Genomic DNA, 18,814 nt, shown 5'->3' with positions numbered 1-18,814 from the left:
TAATTCTCACACCACTTAGTCGGGTGCCTTTGTTGACTGAATCAGGTTCACTTAGGACTTCCTGTAAACAGCGAGGTAAAGGATATGCCACAGTATTAACTTTTTTTCATCACACATCAATTCTTCATGCACCTTCTAGGTTCTCCTGTACATTCCAAATTATGTGTGTTCAAAGCATCTGAGCACACTGTTGTGTACCACATTTGCTGTGCCCGTGGAGACACAAAGCTGCCTGCGTGGTCCAGGGTCAAGCAGCTGCTCTGTGTGTGCCAGACTGTAAAGGCATCTGGTTGGGGTTGGTCTTTGAGAATTTAAAGAAGGCTAGAAGACATTTAACAATTTTGGACATCGCCATCATTTTGTCAGGGGAGAAACGATCAATTCTGTTTCTGACGAAACTGTACTGGAGAATATGGCTCTGATTTGTGGTCACGGCTGTGCCTCCATCTGCACCTGAGGACCAGATGCTGTCCGTAACTCAAAGCTGTATTCCCTAATGAGCAAGGTGACGATGAGAAACTTGGCACACCCAGTATGCACCTTTCAGAGCGTCCCTGCTGTGGGGGCAGTCAAGGGCACAAGCCCAGCTTCTAGAAACCAGGCCTGTGCCCTGTCCTCCGACACTTGCCACACAGAGGCAGGAACAGGCATAATTTCATCTGGCGGAAACACAAATGCTAAAGCAGAGTTACAATTTCTGCCTAATAGCTCCTCATGGGTCCTTTTCCAAATCAGGTTTTCAATTCTCATTTTAGAAACTAGCATGGTCTCATGGTGCATGCCTATACTCCAGCTACTTGGGAAGCTGAGGTGGGAGGATCATTCGAGTCTACAAGTTCAAAATCAGTCTGGGCAACATAGTGAGACCTCTGTTTTGAAACAACGACAAAAATAGGGCTAGGGGTGCAACTCAGTGGTAGAGCACTTGCCTGGCATGTGTGAAGCTCTGGGTTCAATCCCAGCACCAGAAAAAAATAAAAATTAAATAAAGCTGATCTAATTTGTGTCGAATTTTACTAAAACCATTTTCCTTTAATGTTAAAATGGGAATTTCCACTCATTCTTACCAAACATCAATCTGTACATTTATAAAACTGCTAGATTACCTTACAGGAAGACTGCACCCAGGTTACCAGCTCTGTGAAGTAACCCCTGAACTTCAGGAATAAGAATCCTTTTTAGGCAATTCTCACCTTGATCCAATAACATCAAAAAGATGTTGCCAGCGATCATTGATTTTGTTGAGCTTGTCATCAATCTCAGCTGCTCTTGTCTTGCTGCTGGCCTTGATCAACTGGTCGCCCATCTGCTTTAGCTGTAACTTGTTTTCGCTGAACAAGTTTATTTCTTCCATGCAGTCCTGGCAAAGGCACCAAAAAAGTCTGAATTATCACCACAAACTCATTTCTGCTCCAGTCATAAACACACTGTTGCCTTTTAGAATTATTTTAAAAATCAAAAAAAATTCTCAGGCCTGTTAACACAACTCAGCTGTGAGGGGCTAAAGCCAAGCAAGGCCCACCAGGCCAATGTGAAACGTGTAAAGCAGCAGTTACTTTCTCAGCAGCCCCTCGGGTTGCTCTGTGGGGATTAGTGATCATTTCAAAATCATGAGCTTCATTGCTGTTGTTCTCTCCCCTTGGGCAAGGGGTTCTCCTTACAATAACACCTGGAGAGGGCTGAGAGTGTGGCTCAATGGAGAGCGTTTACCTAGCATGAGTGAGGCCCTGGGTTCCATCCCTAGTACTGCAACAAAAAGAAACAACCTCCCCCAATCCTGAGAAGCCATGCCTGGTTTAGGGACCTGAAGGGTGCTACAGGAGATGTGGGCCCTTCGCCGGCCAAACTTCCTAACCAAGAGCAAGCAACTCTCCTCAAGCACCCTGTCCACCTACGGTGCTCTCACACTCCTCTCTCTCTGGAATCTTCTCTCTTTCAACTTTTCCCTCAGAAGGATCAAAAATAGAAAATCCCTTCAGATTTCTAAAATGTTACTGGAAACACACCCATAACACATTATACCTTTCTGAGCCTGGCAGAGAAGTCCACGGTCATCTTAACTGCATCCACCTGGGCACCCCTGCTTACCTTCTGCAACTTTTCAATCATTTCTTCAATGCTAATATCCGGGGTCTGTAGAACCTTGTTTTCCATCTGCACCAGCCACGCACACAACTCTTTATTTTTTTCATTGAACACGATCCACGAATTGAGTCTGTCTTCAATCTCCTGTTTGCGTGTAGCCACCTGGGTATAAAAATGCATCTGGCAGCTGAGGAGAGCCAGGAAGGCCCTCCCTGTGCTCCCCTCATCTAAAGGACTATGGGTTTCATTCCTTTTCATCAGCAGCTCTACACACTTAAATCTGTTTCTTCCTTTTAAAACCTAGAGTTTAACATCAACAGAAGTGTTTTATACCTTCGATAGCTGAAGTAACTAAATACTGTATCTGCATTGTACCTGAAAGGATTAAGCTCTAAGCAATGCCTCTCTATTACTATCAGGTTAGGTTCAAAATTAGAAACCAGAAAGGCTAGATGAATATCTTAAGCATCACCCGATTTCTACTGTTTCCTATTCTTTCCACATGCATTTATTAACTACTTACTACAGCTAAGTTATAGCTTTATGACCCAAATCCTTTCCCTTTAAAAAAAAAAAAATCAACCAAGTCCTTAAACCTGTATAGGACCAATGTTCTATTTAATTTAAAAACTACAATCCAAATCATGATATAAATTACACATCTGTAATGCAAATGGACGAGGAAAATTATAGTCCCTGAAATGTTCAAATGTTTAAACAGAGCAAAACAACACGAAAAATAATACACATCATTCATTTAATCCACCTTCCCACTATACACTGTAGTTTTTGGATGGAAACCATGGAAATGTCACCAAAAACTGGTTTGCAGCAGGCTGACCTCTAAACAGCCTCTGTTGCATTATGCATAAGTGGCCCCTAAACTGACATCAGTAAAAGGTCCTCCTCCTCACACAGAAATTTATTACCTAAATAAATTTACATTTAAATAATGCAAATCAGCCTCACTAAATGTACATAAGTATTTCTTTCTTGGGTCTTCAAAAATCTTTAAAATCTTAAGAATTAAAAGGGGATAGCTAAGTTTTTTTGGTAAAGTTTTAACACCTCGTTTTATAGACCAGGAAATGAAGGTTGAACTCCCTGGGATTTTCTTGCTATGTACAAAAATACCTCTGCTCTTTTCAGACATAGTGAGGCAAAACTACCAAATGCTGGACATCCTACCCGGTCTAACCTGTTAAAAAGGGTTGAAAATCTACCCTTTAAAAAAAGAAAAAAAAAAAAAAAAGGCCAACAACAAGCTTTGTTTCCATTCCTCAGGGCATCTATTTATCTTAGCTTTTAAAACTCCTGGCATTTTGAACAGTGCCCTGACTGACTTCATAATGGTAACAATTAGGAACATCTGGGCCTCTCAGTCTTTGTTTCTAAATTTTCGAATACTTTCCCCATATTCTAAACAGTCTTCTACATACAAACTGATTAAAAAAAACTTGCAAGGACATTTAAAATCAGGGCACACGGTGATTATCAAACACTAAAATCAAGACGTCTTTGATAAAGTATTTATACATTCTCAAAATGTGTTCAAAAGTGTCTGACTTTTGACATTTTAAATCTGCTTTCTTCATTCACAGAAAAAGGAGATGAAAAGATTTCATTTTCCTTAGAATTACATGTTCTCAAAACAAAGATTTTTAAAAGCTATTTGAACACTTTAACTCCATTCCTGTCACAAAGGTAAACTGTGAAATACTCTAACCACAATCCCTTTCCTGATCAGTAGTAGGGTCCCCTGAGAGTGCAGCAGTTGACCATTTTTTTTTTCTTTTGAGAGTTTAAAAAACTTAACTCCTTGAAATAAACTTGCGATTGCTTGTGAATGCAGAGTTCTCCAAAGATCGCTCCCATGCCTGTCGGCTAGGTGAGACCCCCCGTGTTAGGCCCAGAAGAGAGACTGCAGAGAGACCGAGAGACCTCTTCTGATCCACTGAGTGCTGGTGCACCAACCAGAGAGCAGAGGCCGGGCATCTGCTCATGCTGCAATTCTCCCCGCTTAAGGTAATTTTTTTTTTAAAAAAAGCTCATTAACGGTGTGCAAAGTTGCAGCATTTAGTCTGCTGAAACAAAAGGGTCAAATCTGTTAAACCCTGCTGCTGCCTTCTAAAGGAACAGCAGCCGGCCAGGGGACCCACTGAAAAGGGCCTCCGGTTCAACGAAAATTAACCTCCTTTCTACTTCGTCTGGCCTTCGGGACAGTTCGATCGACTCCCAGGCGGCCTGCCTTGCAGTTGACTGACTTACTCTTAGGCAGAGGTCCTCCCATTGTCTGTGCAAATGCTCTATCTGCTCCTTCAAAACCATCACGTCCTCGGAGAGAATGTGCCGGGTTAAGTCGCCCTTCATGGTGTGAAGTTCTTGCAAGTTCTGAGTCCAGTTAGTCAAAGACTTCTCTAGTTCCTGCATTTAAACACAAGAGGGGGTGTGTGTCGGGGGAAGGCTTCAACTCAAGCTGCTGTTGTTTCCAAACCTGTAGGCTAATCCTTTGATTAGACTCTGGGGGAGGGGAGGCCGGGGAAGGGGAGGGACCGGAGGAATTAGAAACAGCCCCGGGAGCGCACGCCCGCCCGCAGTCCTGGTTGGCCAGGCCTTCACCACCTTCCTCTCAAAGGAATGCTCTCCCACCTTCTCTTTCCCTCAGGTAGTTCAGATTTTTATATCATGCATCCTATTTTAAAGTCATATAATGGGGGTGGGAGGGGCTAGCATTAGGTTTAGGGTTAGGTTTAGAGTTAGGCTAAGGAGAGCAGTAAGAATGAAGGAAAGAAGGACTGTGTAGAGGGAAAAGAGGGGTGGGAGGGGTGGGAGGGGTGGGAGGGGTGGGGGGGAGGGGAAAAATATAATAAACATCAGTACCCTATGTAAACGTAAAAAAAATAAATTAAAAAAAAAAAAAAATAAAGTCATGCAGGTCTTTACCTTTATTTAGAGGGCAGTATATTTGGAGTCTAATAATGTTACACACTTTAAAAAAAATTTTTTTTTCAGTCGTAGAGGGACACAATACCTTTATTTTACTTATTTGTTTTTTATGTGGTGCTGTATCTAACCCAGTACCTCACACATGCTAGGTGAGTGCTCTGCCACTGAGCCACAACTCCAGCCCTGTTACACACATTTTTAATTTGGAAACTGTTACAGATAGGTCATTTCCTGCTTTTAGAAATACCCAAGAAATGCACTGCTGCTTACTGTGGTTGTCAAATAATGGTAACAATTTCTGTTCAAAGGAATGATTTCTGGCTAACTTTCTAAATGAATATAATAGAAGAAAAACCGAATTCTGTGCTAATAATTGGCAGATACTAGTTAGCAGATGCTCTCCTCTGGCCGTAGAAACTATAGATATAGATATAAATATATATAGATAGGTAGATATAAATATTTTATTTTATATCTGTTATTATTTTTGTGCTGCTGGAGAGCAAATCCAGGCTTCACATATGCTAGGCAAGCACTCTACCCTTGAGCTATATTTTCAGCCTGTCCATCTCTGAAAGTGAAGGGTTTTTCAAATTAAAACTCTGAATTCTAGAATTTAATCAAGAAAATTATTTTCACCACAGAGGAGGTAAAAGGAAACAGCAGAAACATTTGAGAGTCCTTCAGGGTTTTCTTATGCTTACAATTAATGCAGGGCACATTTTTAAGGCTCTCCATTTCTATCAGTAGAAATCTGAAAGAAGGCACTATGTCATTTACACCTGGAATCAGTCTGAAGAGTGGCCACAATAAAAAATGCGTTAATTCTGATTGATTTTTAGAGTTCTAGAAGTTACACTGGCGTGATTTCATAACTTGCCAGTAAGAATTACATTTAATAAAATGCCCTGGGGGATTCTTTTTAAAGACTGTGTGGAGATTAAGAAATGGCACCTTTATCAGAGGAAAATCTTTAAATGTTTGTTACCTAGTTTTAGACTCACAATTCTGCAGTGGAATACCACAAATGGCTTACACAACATAAAAGGGACAACTCATCCACTGAGGTACAATGCTCACCACGTTACAGGTTCACTGAGTTTCCCAGTCAGGTGCCAGGAAGCTCAGACTGTCCTGTCCCTTGCTCAAGGCGCAGGCGTTGATGCCTGCACCGGAGGCAGATGTGTTTTATCCACCCAGGTTTAAATCGATTCTTTTGATACCTACAATTGAAAGGTGTACCCAGCCAGCCCGGGAGGCTGAGGCTGGAGGATCAAAGTCAGCCCCACAATTTAGGGAAGCCCTAACTAACTCAGAGTCCCTGTCTCTAACAAAATATAAAAAAGGGTTGTGGATGTGGCTCAGTGATTAAGTTCCCTGGGTTTAATCCCTATTACAAAGAAGAAGAAGAAGAAAAAAAATGGTTTAGGACTTTTTTTTTCCTTTTGGGTGGTGCTGGGAAATTGAGCCCAGAGCCTCCTTCACACTAAGGAAGTGTTCTACCATTGAGCTATACTCTCAAACCCAGATGTAGGACTTTTGAATATGGACATTTCTATGATTTTAAATGTTACCAAATTGTGCCCTCAAAGGAATATCTCTTTCTCCACATGCTTTTTGGTGTTGAGTTTTATATATTTCAGGGGCAAGTTTAATATGTAGGAATGATAATTAATGAGTCTTTAAACTGACCTCTCCCAACCTGGTAATGGGGATTGAACCTAGGGGCACTGTATTATTGAGCTACATCCTCAGCCTTTTTTATTTTGAAACATGGTCACCTAAATTGCTGAGGCTGGCCTCAAACTTGCCTCCTGAGTTGCTGGGATTACAGACATGTGCCACCATGCCTAGCACACATTCTGAATTTCAAACCTGATTATATTACTTATTGAAAAATTATTTAAAAATTAAAATCACCTCCAGGACTCAAATTTTATAAAAACAGATATCTATTCTAGCAATTTTTATAATAGTATGATTAGGATATATATGAAAAACTTATAAAGAAATCATATATAGATTGAGTATCACTTATTCAAAATGCTTGAGACTAGAAATATCTCAGACTTTAGAGTGATTTGGATTTTGGAATATTTGCACAGACTTTACTGGTTCAATATCCACCCCTAATCTGAAAATCCAAAATCTGAAATGCTCTGATAAATATCAACATGGTTTTCAAAGTTTTCAATTTGGGGGTATTTTGGATATTTGGATCAGGGACGATCAACCTGTTTGTGTGTGTGTGTGTGTGTGTATGTGGTCATATAATTTATTCTATACATCAACTTGGTTATAATGAGAATGCCATTTTATGAGGAATAAAGTAAAGCTCAGATTGGTCAAGTGGCTAGTGTATCTCCCACATGAGAGTCAAGGATGGTATGTACTATCCTTGATAGGCTTCAGGTTACTTGGAATCTTTCCGGAATATGGTCAAGGGTTGAATGAACTCAATACTTTTTGCCTCTACCTGATTCTTTCCACTGATAAACATGATGCTGAAGGTAGGGAAGCTGAAAAGATTCTGCTGGAAACAGAGGGTGGTACTTAGGAAAAAGGCTTTTCATTTCATATTCTGCCCAGGTCTCTAGACTTTATGGAATCAAACTCTTATGTATCTACTAAGAAAGTGATTCTGAGTTCTCTCATTAGTTCATTTTGATCTAAACCTAATGTAAAGATGGCAAAAAATTTGAAAATTAGGGACATATGCACCTTCTTAACTTAATAGAAGTATTGGCTAGCACATAACCAGCAAATATACTTAATGGTGAAAGATTAGAATTGTTTTCTTTAAAATCAGGACTGACACAAAGGAGCCAGCTGTAAGTGCTTCTATTCAACATTATTCCAGAAAGACTGGCCAGTGAAGGAAGTAAAAACACAATATAAGAATGAAAAGAAACAACAAAAATAATTTGTCATTATTTAGATAATGATTGTCTTTTATAGACAATCAAAAGAATATATGGGCAAATTACTGGAATTAACAAGAAAATTTAGTAAGGTGGTTGAACATAAGATAAATATTCAAGGTAATATTTCTACACACCATCAATAATCATTGAGGGACTGGGGATGTAACTTGGTGGTAGAGCACTTGCCTAGGTTCAATCCCCAACACCTCAAAAAGAAAAAAGATAAAATCAGAAAATAGAGAAAGGTAGTATTTAATAGCTTTAAATCTCATACCAAGAAATATATCTACAAAAGGTATACAATACTGCATAAAGAAAATTATAAAACATTATTGAAAACCATCAAATGTAAGCAAAAAAGGGGAGAAAAATGCCATATTTATGACAAGAATGCTCAATGTCAAAAAGATATTAGTTTGCCACAAATTAATCTATTTATTCTTTGCAATTCTATTGAAACTCTTACCAGAATTTTTCAGTTTGACAAGCTGCTTCTAAAAGTCATATGACAGGGCTGGGGTTTGGGGGTATAGCTAAGGGGTGGTATATAGCATGCTATAGCATGCTTGAGTGCCCTAGATTTGATCCCCAGCACTCCGTATCTGCCTCACACGTACACACACACAAGCTATGAAAGATCAAAGGCCCACAGACATCCATATGAATGTGGAAGAACAGGTGTGGGTATACATCTCACCTAAAATGAAGATACCTCAATCAAGACAGATTGATACTAAAAACAGAGAAATAGACCATGGAACCTGGTAGAGAAGTAGGAAACAAATCCCACATACATGGAGTAAACTTGATATTTAACTCTGGACTATTCAATAAACAGGTGCCAGGATAATATAGACATAGGAATAAAATGAAAAAATAAATCTTCACTTAAAACATATGCAAAAATCAATTCTTCAACAAATAAAGAGGTAAATGTAAAAAGCAACATTTGGAAACTTTCAGAAGGAAATATATTTTGACTTAAGTATGGAGATTTCTCAGAGGAGAAAAGAACACAAATCACATAGGAAAATATTAATAAATTCACCTACATTAAAATAACACAAAATCTTTTGTTCAGTCAGTGACACCAAGAAAAAGTGGAGAACCAAGTTCCCTGATGGAAGAAGGCATTTATAATGTATGTACTCATCAGAGAAGTAGTGTATTAAGAATAAAAAAGCAGCTTGTTCAAATCAATAAGATGATGATAAATAACCCAACACAAAAATGAGTGAAAATATAAATAGGCCAGGCAGGGTGGTGCATGCCTATAATCCCAGCAACTCTGGAGGCTGAGGCAGGAGGACTGCAAGTTTGAGGCCAGTCTCAGCAACTTAGTGAGACCCTAAGCAACTTAGTGTCTCAACATAAAAATAAAAAGGGCTGAGGATGTGGCTCAGTGTTAAAGCACCCCTGGGTCCCTGGGTTAAATTCCTTGTAGGGGGGAAAAAATACACACACACACACACACACACACACACAAGGCAGGATAAGGAGGGAGCTACAGTTTCAACACTGGTGACTTAAAATTGTGAGAAAAAAACTGCTTATATGTTATACACTATATATACGTGGACTGTATTTGTAATGTTCTATTCCTTTAGCTAGGTGATAGTCATATGGGAGGAGGATCCTAATTTCCGGCACAGCTTCAAGTATAAGACGCCTTGTGCCAGGGATGGTGGCGCTTGCCTGTAATCCCAGCAACTCTGGAGGCTGAGGCAGGAGGATTGCAAGTGTGAGGCCAGCCTCAGCAACTTAGTGAGACCCTGTCTCAAAACTAAAAATAAAAAGGGCTGGGGACGTGGCTCAGTAGTTAAGTGCCCCTGGGTTCAATCCCAGTACCGAAAGAAAAAAGACAACTCATATCTGCCTGACTTTTTCAATTTAAAAATTAAAAGGTATTCCAGTAGGCTCTCCATGTTTTTTTTAAACACCAAACCTGCAGAAAAGAGATGCAGGAAGTTCCTGACCTGGGAATTTTATGGTCCAAATTCCTATCCACTAGTTTGCGCCTGCCTTCTGCAAAGACTTAAAATACCCAGGAATGTTTGGTTGGGTGGTCACCTAGGAACACTAGCACAATTTGGTTTAGAAGAATTTTAGGAAAATGTTATACTTGAGTAAAAACTTAACATACTGGTTTTAAAATGAATTCTTCAGTTGTACTAATTTCAAAGGCAAGGTCATTTGATAAGAGGATAGCTTTTAATTCAGAGGTCACATCTTATATTACAGAGGAGTAACAATAGAAAGAGGATCTGGAGAAGAAAACTCCCAAGATCCTAAGAATGAATTTTTGCAAAAGCTTTCCTCAACTTCATATGATGATTGCAAAAAGCATCAATTTTAATACCTTCAGAGCCCAGAGTATGATGTTGGAAGATAGGGAAAATCTTCAGTTGAATGTGAAACTCAGTTTCTACACAGAAATAAAGGCAAGTGAACAGCTCAAGAGCTCAGCTCAATGATTATCCCCAACCGCTGTTCAGACTTCAGTACCTTAGTCAGCTCTTTTTCTCTGTGGAGGTCCTCATGAAGTTCTGGAAGAGGATCTTTACTTTGTGCTTTTAAAATTTGCAGCCTGCTTTTCAGTTCTTTGATTTTCTTCTCACACTGGTCCCAGGTCTATTTAAAAACAGTATTTAAATTGGTAAGTACTTGGTTCTTAAAGAACTGTGGAAATAAAATAGCTCATTTAATCCACCTTGCCTTTCTTGTGTGTTTTTGTAAATCACACAGAAGCCTGGTCTTGAGCAGACTGATCTAAAGGAGCAGATAGGATACCACTCAACATGGCTCACTTGGGTTGAATTTGTTTGGAAATCTCTCTTCCTCCCTGCCTGTCTCCCTCGTCTACCTAATATCTTCCTTCTTTTGAGTTTTGGAGAAGTCAAAAGGCTACTGTAAGGAGGAGCTTTTAGCATCCAGTCTTGGACATATGCTGTTGATGGCACCACCAAGCAAACACACTCAGCCCTCTCTTCATCTTCTTTTCTAATGCCGCCCCTCTGCTGGCTCTCTGCTCCTTCCGATGCCTGGTTGTAGCAACCCCTCCCCAATCAACTTCCCTTTCCCGCTCTGACTGCCACTTTCTATTAAAGTGCTTTGCACTTTTACAAAGCTTTTTCAAACTTCATTAACTCATGGAATTATAACCTTAGGACATGGTAAATATTAACACACTTAAATTGAGACTCAGAAAATACTGACTGGCCCACGGACAGGAGGTTAAAAGCCTAGCCAAGCATCGGCCATCTCTTTTCCTTAGATCTCATGTTACTGAGCAAATAGATATCTGCATTTTCAAGTTCAGAGGATTTATATTGGATTCATTAGGTTGTTTCTATTTCTCAGGTTACTAAAAGTAGGCAAACATACAATGAAACATTATTCCATTTCTCAGTACAACTACTACCTAAATATACTCGGGGTGACCCAAGTCTCGGGTAACCTCCAACCTAAGAGGAGGCCACTTGTCTAGTAGCATCAACTTCCTGGCACTCAATTAAGAAGCAAGCAAGGAGAGAAGCAGACTGTGAGTCCCAGCCTCTCCCACCAAACCTTTATTTTCACTTAACACCATGCTTTACAAACATGGCAGATGCTAACCAGAGACTGCTAGATCATGAACTTCACAGAGTTCACATACCACATAAAATCCAGATACTTCAGTCACAGGAGAAGTGCTCAGGCTGGAACTCAGCACACAGTTACACTTAATTGGAAAAAAGTGCCCCTGATGAGCTTGGTTATCTAGTATTGGTACACACAACAGATTAGAGGAGAGTGCGTATATGGTGTACAGAAGCTCAGAGATGGGAAAAACAAAAAAATAGCTTACTATTTAGAAAAGAGAAAGAAAAATCATAAAAATTGTATCATAACTTAAAGAGCATCTAAGCATTGGGTCATATGTTCAAACCAGCTCAGAGTCCTCGAGAACAACTTGGTATTTTGGCAAAACAACAGTGTTCCTACTAAAGATACAAAATAAAATATTTTGGAACAGGGAGTGGTGGCATATGCTTATAATCCCAATTACTTGGGTGGCTGAGGCAGGATAATCACAAATTTGGGGTCAGCCTGGACAACTTAGAGAAAAGGGCTGATGGGGAACATTTCGATTTATTTTTTTGGTACTGGTGAATGAACCCAGAGGTGCGCTTAACCACTGAGCAACATCCCCAGCCCTTTTTATCTTTTATTTAGAGACAGAGTCTTGCTAAGTTGCCTAGGGCCTCACTAAATTGCTGAGGCTGACTTTGAACTTGCAATCCTCCTGCCTCAGCCTCCTGAGCCACTGGGATTATAGGCATGTGTCATTGCACCCAGCTGGAACATTTCAATTCTTAAGTGTGCCATCATAAATTATCTGGAAAATTCACTTATGTGGAAAAGTGTATTCTCTGATGACAGCAGAAAAATGTAGTTTTGCTATGCTTATTTCATATATTTTACTCCAGGACAGATCATTATATGGAAAGTTAGCTTTGTGTATTAAATCCACCAAACATGATTGTTTCATACTTCATGAAAGTAAATATCTTAATAGAGCCTCAAGTAATTACTTAACACTGAGATTTTTTGGCACTATATTATTATTTTACTATTATGAAGTAAGTAGTACACTTACAGATTAGTAGGATTTGAGTTCCATTGGAAAACTCACAATATTAGATTTTCTAGAGTCCACTCCCATCTTCCAACAACAAACAAAAATCGTATGCACAGTGTTTGAATAGCATGAACATATAAGTAAATCGTGGGTCACCTCTATGATGCTCTGGAGCTGTTTGATCATCTGGATTAGGTGCAGCTCTGTGTCCGTCCAGTTGTCCTGAAGTTGACGGATTCTTTTGTTCATTGACTCTTTCGCTTCCAGGTTAGGTGTGTTCAGTAATTTCTCCCCAGCTTCCAAGGTTAGTGCGTAGGTGGTTCGCCATCTCTGAAAATGGATTTCTTTATTCTAAAAAGACAAAAAAGTAACTGATTTCAGTTACTAATGTGATTGTGTTTTGTGTATATTTCCTTGAAAGCATTTCTCTTCTTCCTTTCTTCCGCCTTTCCTCCCTCCCCCTTCACCCCCCACTTTCTTGCTGGCACCAGGGATTGAACCCAGAGGCATTTTACCACTGAGGACATACCCAGCCCTTTTTATTTTTTATTTTGAGACAGGGTCTCGCTAAAGTGCTTAGGCCCTTGCTAAGTTACTGAGGCTGGTCTTGAACTTGCAATCTTCCTGTCTTCCTGTCTGAGTACCTGGGATTATAGGTGTGCATCATGGTGCTTGGATCCAAAGTTTTTCTTAAATGTTAAATTAGACATAGACAAATCTGGTCAGAATGTGCAGCATGCATGAGCACTTACACATACACACACATTCTCTCAGTCACATCAGAAGCTAATGTTCTACTTTTGAGTTGACAGTACACGGTCAAGTAAGATGTTCTTAAAATAATTTCCAAGGATTAGTAAGAGATAAGATTCTTAGTATAACAATTGAAAGGGAAATTTAGAATATATGCTCCATAGAATAAAAGCATATAAAGGTAAATGAATCTAAGTGTATTAAAAAAATGATTTCGTATTAGACCTGAAATTATCATTTGTACTAGTTATCACCATGGCAATCCGGAAGAGTAGAATGTGCATATCATCCTGAACAAATGCAAAAGAGGACAGAAGGAAAAGGTAAAATAAAAATAATAGACTTCAAACCACACAAACATGTATGTCAATATATGCACTAAAAGGACAGTTTAAAAAATTCTATCTGAATATCATACAGGCTTTTCTTTAAAAAAAAAAAGATTTAAACTAGCCATTTACAATACAAAAATGAAGGAAAAACTTTTTAATTGATTCAGGCTTCTAAAAGCATTTGCTTTCAGGGGAAAAATGTTGACAGTTTTTCTTTCCAAATATGATTTCCTTCATCTTCAAATTTCTTAATTGGGATATAATGTAGACATTTCCAAAACAGAAGTTGATAAACAACAATGAGCATTGATTTCTGCACAAGGGTGTTTCTGAGAAGACTTGAGATCCTTCAAACTCAACGGAGGGGCAGGAACTGAGAGACACAGTGACTCCAGAGACACCCCCCGTCCTCCCTCCTCTTCCAGTCACTCAGCCGCCTTGTCTTCCCTGACTTGGTCTCTAACCTGTGATGCACTAGCCCGTGATGTACCAAGATGCTCCAGGGTTGCATTTTTCTTTAATTGCCACATTCAAACTGTTAGTGAGTTCTATAAACTCCATCTACAAAAACAGCCTTTAAAAAAAAAATCTCCACTCAGATGGCCCTTGTCTTACCTACTCTACCAACTCTCCAGGACTACAGGAATAGCTTCCCGACTGGTATGGCAAACTGTTTCCCCCCACCCCCCATAAAATGGTCACAGCATCCCCAGTCCCACAAGCTCTTCTGGACCCTTGCCACTCTTCATCACATGGTGGTGCCTCTGTCCCCTCCTCTTGAACCTGTGTGGGTGTGTCTAATGGCCTTGATTAACAGAACATGGTGGAAGTGACACAGGTAACTTCTGAGTTTGGCTCTAACCCATCTCCCACCCCTACCCCAGAACTGGGGTACTCTACCACTGAGTTATATCCCTGGCCCTTTTTATTTTCTATCTTGAGATAGGAGCTCACTAAGTCACTCAGGCTGGGTTTGAACTTGCCATCCTCCTCCCTCAGCCTCCCCAGTTGCTGAGATTACAGGTGTGTGCCACCGTGCCTGGCTCTACCCACCCATCTTTGCTTCCAGCTTCATCCCATGGTCCCAGAGAGCCTTCTATTTCTATGGTTGTTATTACTGATTTTTGGTGTTAACGATTAAACCAAGGGGTGCTCTACCACTGAGCAACATCCTCAGCCCTTTTTATTTTTTAATTTGAGACAGGGTCTAATTAAGTTGCTTAGGTCCTTGCTAAGTTGATAAGGCTGGTTTTGAACTTGAGGTCCTCCTGCTCAGCCTCCTGGACTGCAGGGACTATAGGTGTGTGCCACTGCACTTGGCTGAGGATGCTATTTCTTGCTATTTCTAGATGAACAGGTAAGATGGAGTTTCTAATCCCACAAGTCTAGACCATGAGGTGGGCTGTGGTGACTACAACCAGCTGGCTTCGCATTGCACAGAGCACACTTGAGACTGTGACATCAGGGAAAATATAAAACTTGAGGTGAATGAACATCTTGCAAATAATGACCACCCCATGTTTCTCACACTGCTACTGTGTGCCTTACCTTCAGCTCATGGATCAGACTTCTGGACTGATAGAGGCTGTAGCAATCCTGATCCTTTACTGCAGACAGCATGTGGCTAGTGTTGGCGAGGAAGTGGAGCAAGTCCTTCGTGGAAGAGGTGAAGTACAGCCACTGCCCCACCAGCTGGTCAATGTCACTCTTCCTCTGCCGAACGCCTTGGGCAGCACTCTGCCAGTGGTCCGTCAGCTTTGAGAATTCCAAAACAAATTCTGGTCTGGGAAAAACAGATGGTTAGAGATTTCTGGTGTGAACGTACAGGAAAGAATAACTATTGGCGTGTAGTAGAAGCTCAGATTTGCTATTTGTATGTACAATTTGCATCGAACAACTTAAAATCTGAGTCTTATTCAACTTAAACCTAAGAGGGAGCTTTGGAAGAGGCAATGTGTGGTTGGCAAAAAGGGTTTAGCAGAAAATAATTTGCATATAATTGGTGTTTTGCCAGCATGCACAACTATTTCCTTAAACAAACTGAAGCAGCGTTAACATATATTATGCCAAAGGTTGCCTAGAAATCTTGGAATTGAATCAAAAGGAAACAAATGATCAGGCAGGTAGCTTGAAAGTGCTATTGATTACTGGAGGGTGTACTTTAACTTTAAAAATAAAGAGCCTGCCATGTGAGCCAGCTGCAGGAGGAGTTCAGTTATGGTCAGCAGCCTGGCCATGCGGGGAGACAGCCTGTCCCTTCTTTAACAAGTATGACATGGTTTCCTATTGGAAACAGAAGCATTTTGAAACTTATTTTCAAATAACAAACCACCGTGAGGGTGACACTAGAGAGGAAAGCATATTGTAGAAGAACCATTCTGGATAAAAACAATACCCAGGGAACGGATATTTTTAAAAGCTTCTCTGCTGCTGAACCCATCCATCTACCACAGGGAAAAGTGCCAACAGTGTTTTCATGGCCACATAGCAAGACCCTGTAATGTACTGCCACGACTGGACTCATAGTGATCTATGATTTAGGGCATGGGTGTGGGCAGGAGAATGTTGTGCTAACAGTTAAAAGGGGTAAGTTCCAGTTTTCTGTAGCAAAGTGGGTGACTATAATTCCCAATACCTACTACATATTTTATGAAGAACTGGAAGAGAGGTGTATGAGGGCTCCAATCATAAAGAAAGGGTGAGGAGATGGAAGGCTAATTACCCTGACGTGGTCAGTGCACATTGTACCCCATAGATAAGTATAAAAAAAAATAGAAAGGAAGAAAGATAGATTTGCATGTCAGAGGCCTTTCTCAATCAACTGCTTTAGTTCCGTAAGTCCTAGATGGCTTACCTCTTCTCTATTTCCGTTGTGTCCAGGAGTTGTAAGGACTGGGTGACATAAGAATCAGCAATTGTCTGGTTTATAGAAACTTCGGCTTCTAACATCTGCATGAGTCAAAACATAAAATTCTCAACTAGAATTCATTTTTATGAATCTGGAGAGAAATCCCTTCTTTTACAACTACAACATAGCATCCTGTTGGAAATTTCTTATTAAAATCTAAGGTGGCAGAGGATATAGAAATGGTTTATTTTCAAGTTATTTGAGCTCAACTGGGAATGCTCAACTATCACCTTGACATTTCCTTAGAGTACACGAACCTAATAATAATTTTGCCTAAATGCCCATTTCCATTGGATTTTTTTTTTGTACTGGGGATTTAATCTGAGGGTGCTTTACATTGAGGCACATCTCCAGCCCTTTCCATTTTTTATTTTGAGACAGGGTCTCACTAAGTTGCTGAGGCTGGCCTTGAAATTGTGATCCTCCTGCCTCAACCTTCCAAGTCACTGGGATTTCAGGTGTGTGTGTGCCACCTTGCCAGGCTCCACTGGGTGATCTTAGTAACAATGAAGACTATAATCACTTATGTTAAAAAGTAACAGTGAAATAATCATGCACACTTTGCAGGAGCTGCCACCAGGAGGATTTTGAATGTACATCAGCACAGCACAGGGGAAATGCCTCTGTGAAATACTAAATGCTGTAGTTATTGTTGTATAGGGTATTTCAATCTTATAGAGAATCAGTGAAAATGCAAAGATGAGTTGAAGTCATTTAATATGCTCTTGGTATATTATTTGATTGGTACATTTGCATTCTGTAGAAGCAAAGTTATGCTAGAAGCTTCCATGCACTGCAGGAAATCTAGGTGTGCTGTCACTAATAAAACATCATAACAATGCTGAAGTGTATGAAATGTGTGAGGTTTATAAATGATCAGTTAATTAATGAATTTGTAAAATTTTTTTTACAATTTTTAAAGATTGTAACCTATCTTTTAAAGATTTGAACCTATCTTTCCCCAACTCCTGCCCCAGGGTAAGTGGCTCAAAGGTGGCACAGAACATGGGTTTACCTCATAAGCTTTCTGCTGTTCCAGGAGAGCAGGGAGATTGTTGGCAATATTCACATTGAGTATCTCTTCTATCTTTTCCAAAAGCTGGACCCACTTTTCACAACAATGAAGGAACTTTTCATTCAAGCCACTTTCCTGCAGCTCACTACAAAGGTTTAAAAACAAACAAAACAGCACCATATAATAACGACTTTCCTGAGCTTGAACGTATTACCTGGCAGAAGGATGGCAGAGATGGGATGTTCTGACCTGCAGTGGTCCAGCGCTGTGGCAGTAGCGCGAATCCACTGCCGGTTCGTATTCTGTAACGTCTTTAGGGCCATGTCACTGAGTGGGAGCTTGAGGCTCTCTTCATTAAGACGTTCGATGTCAGGAGACTGGGCTGTCAATGCCAGCACATGATTCTATGAAAAAATAAAGGCCAGATTTTTGGATGCCCATAAGAATACCTCGATGATGAAATGGCTCCTTATCTTAAAGATGAGGGAAAACCGGGACCAGAACAGGTAAATGACTTGCCCACAGTCAAACGGCTGGTTAGCCAGGCATTGAAATAGCCCAGGAAGTAGGAAGGGATATCAAATTTTTGTCTTAAGATTGAAAATAGGCTCAAAAAAGAAAGAAAAAAGAAGAAGAGGAAGAAGAAGAAAAAGACCAATTCTGGACCTTCAATTTCTATTTAGTACGCCAACAACTTGCCGTTCAAAGGTCATATGTGGGCCCTCAGACCAAATGAAAATTTGATACCTAATATAACCCTAGCAAATCATGGTACTTAAACCATACCTTAAGAAAATATTCTTCCCATATTTTGATATAATATAAAATCACAAGAAAGCAAATTGATCAACATTTTATCCTTAAAAAGATATTCTAGGTATAGCCTGTAGGTCAATAATATGTTAAGCAAACACATCTCACGGTATCCATGTTATCACTATAGAACTCTGCTGTAATAGTCTAGGTCAGGGTCGGCAAACATTTTCTGCAAAGGGTCAGATCATAAATATTTTATGCCTGAGCTGGACATGGAGTTGAGTGCTTGTAGTCCCAGCTACTTGACATCCTGGAGCAAGACAACTGCTTGAGGCCACAAGTTCTAAGTCTGAGCAACACAGCAAGACCCCTTCTCAACAAATAAAAACCAAAAATAAATATTTCAGGTTTTTGTGGGTCATATGATTTCTGTGGCAACTCTTCAACTCTACCCTTAAAGTATGAAAACTCTCA

The 18,814-nt window shown here is 40.0% G+C and overlaps 1 protein-coding gene across 4 annotated transcripts in view; it reads right to left on the bottom strand.

The window, feature by feature from the left end:
• The window catches only part of Syne2 (spectrin repeat containing nuclear envelope protein 2), a 319,905-nt gene that overhangs the window by 35,173 nt on the left and 265,918 nt on the right, over positions 1-18,814 (bottom strand). For all 4 annotated transcript variants that reach the window (XM_047541762.1, XM_047541761.1, XM_047541763.1 and 1 more), the window contains 9 exons: positions 17,834-17,988; positions 17,585-17,729; positions 16,516-16,610; positions 15,210-15,444; positions 12,733-12,927; positions 10,461-10,586; positions 4,354-4,509; positions 2,089-2,247; positions 1,194-1,360 (listed from right to left, as the gene is read on the bottom strand). In XM_047541762.1, coding sequence (XP_047397718.1) covers positions 1,194-1,360; positions 2,089-2,247; positions 4,354-4,509; positions 10,461-10,586; positions 12,733-12,927; positions 15,210-15,444; positions 16,516-16,610; positions 17,585-17,729; positions 17,834-17,988 — 1,433 coding nt within the window. The remainder of the gene's footprint in view (positions 1-1,193; positions 1,361-2,088; positions 2,248-4,353; positions 4,510-10,460; positions 10,587-12,732; positions 12,928-15,209; positions 15,445-16,515; positions 16,611-17,584; positions 17,730-17,833; positions 17,989-18,814) is intronic.

Source organism: Sciurus carolinensis, chromosome 2 (assembly GCF_902686445.1).
Source record: "Sciurus carolinensis chromosome 2, mSciCar1.2, whole genome shotgun sequence".
NCBI lineage: Eukaryota > Metazoa > Chordata > Mammalia > Rodentia > Sciuridae > Sciurus > Sciurus carolinensis.
This window is presented reverse-complemented; position numbering and strand designations above follow the sequence as displayed.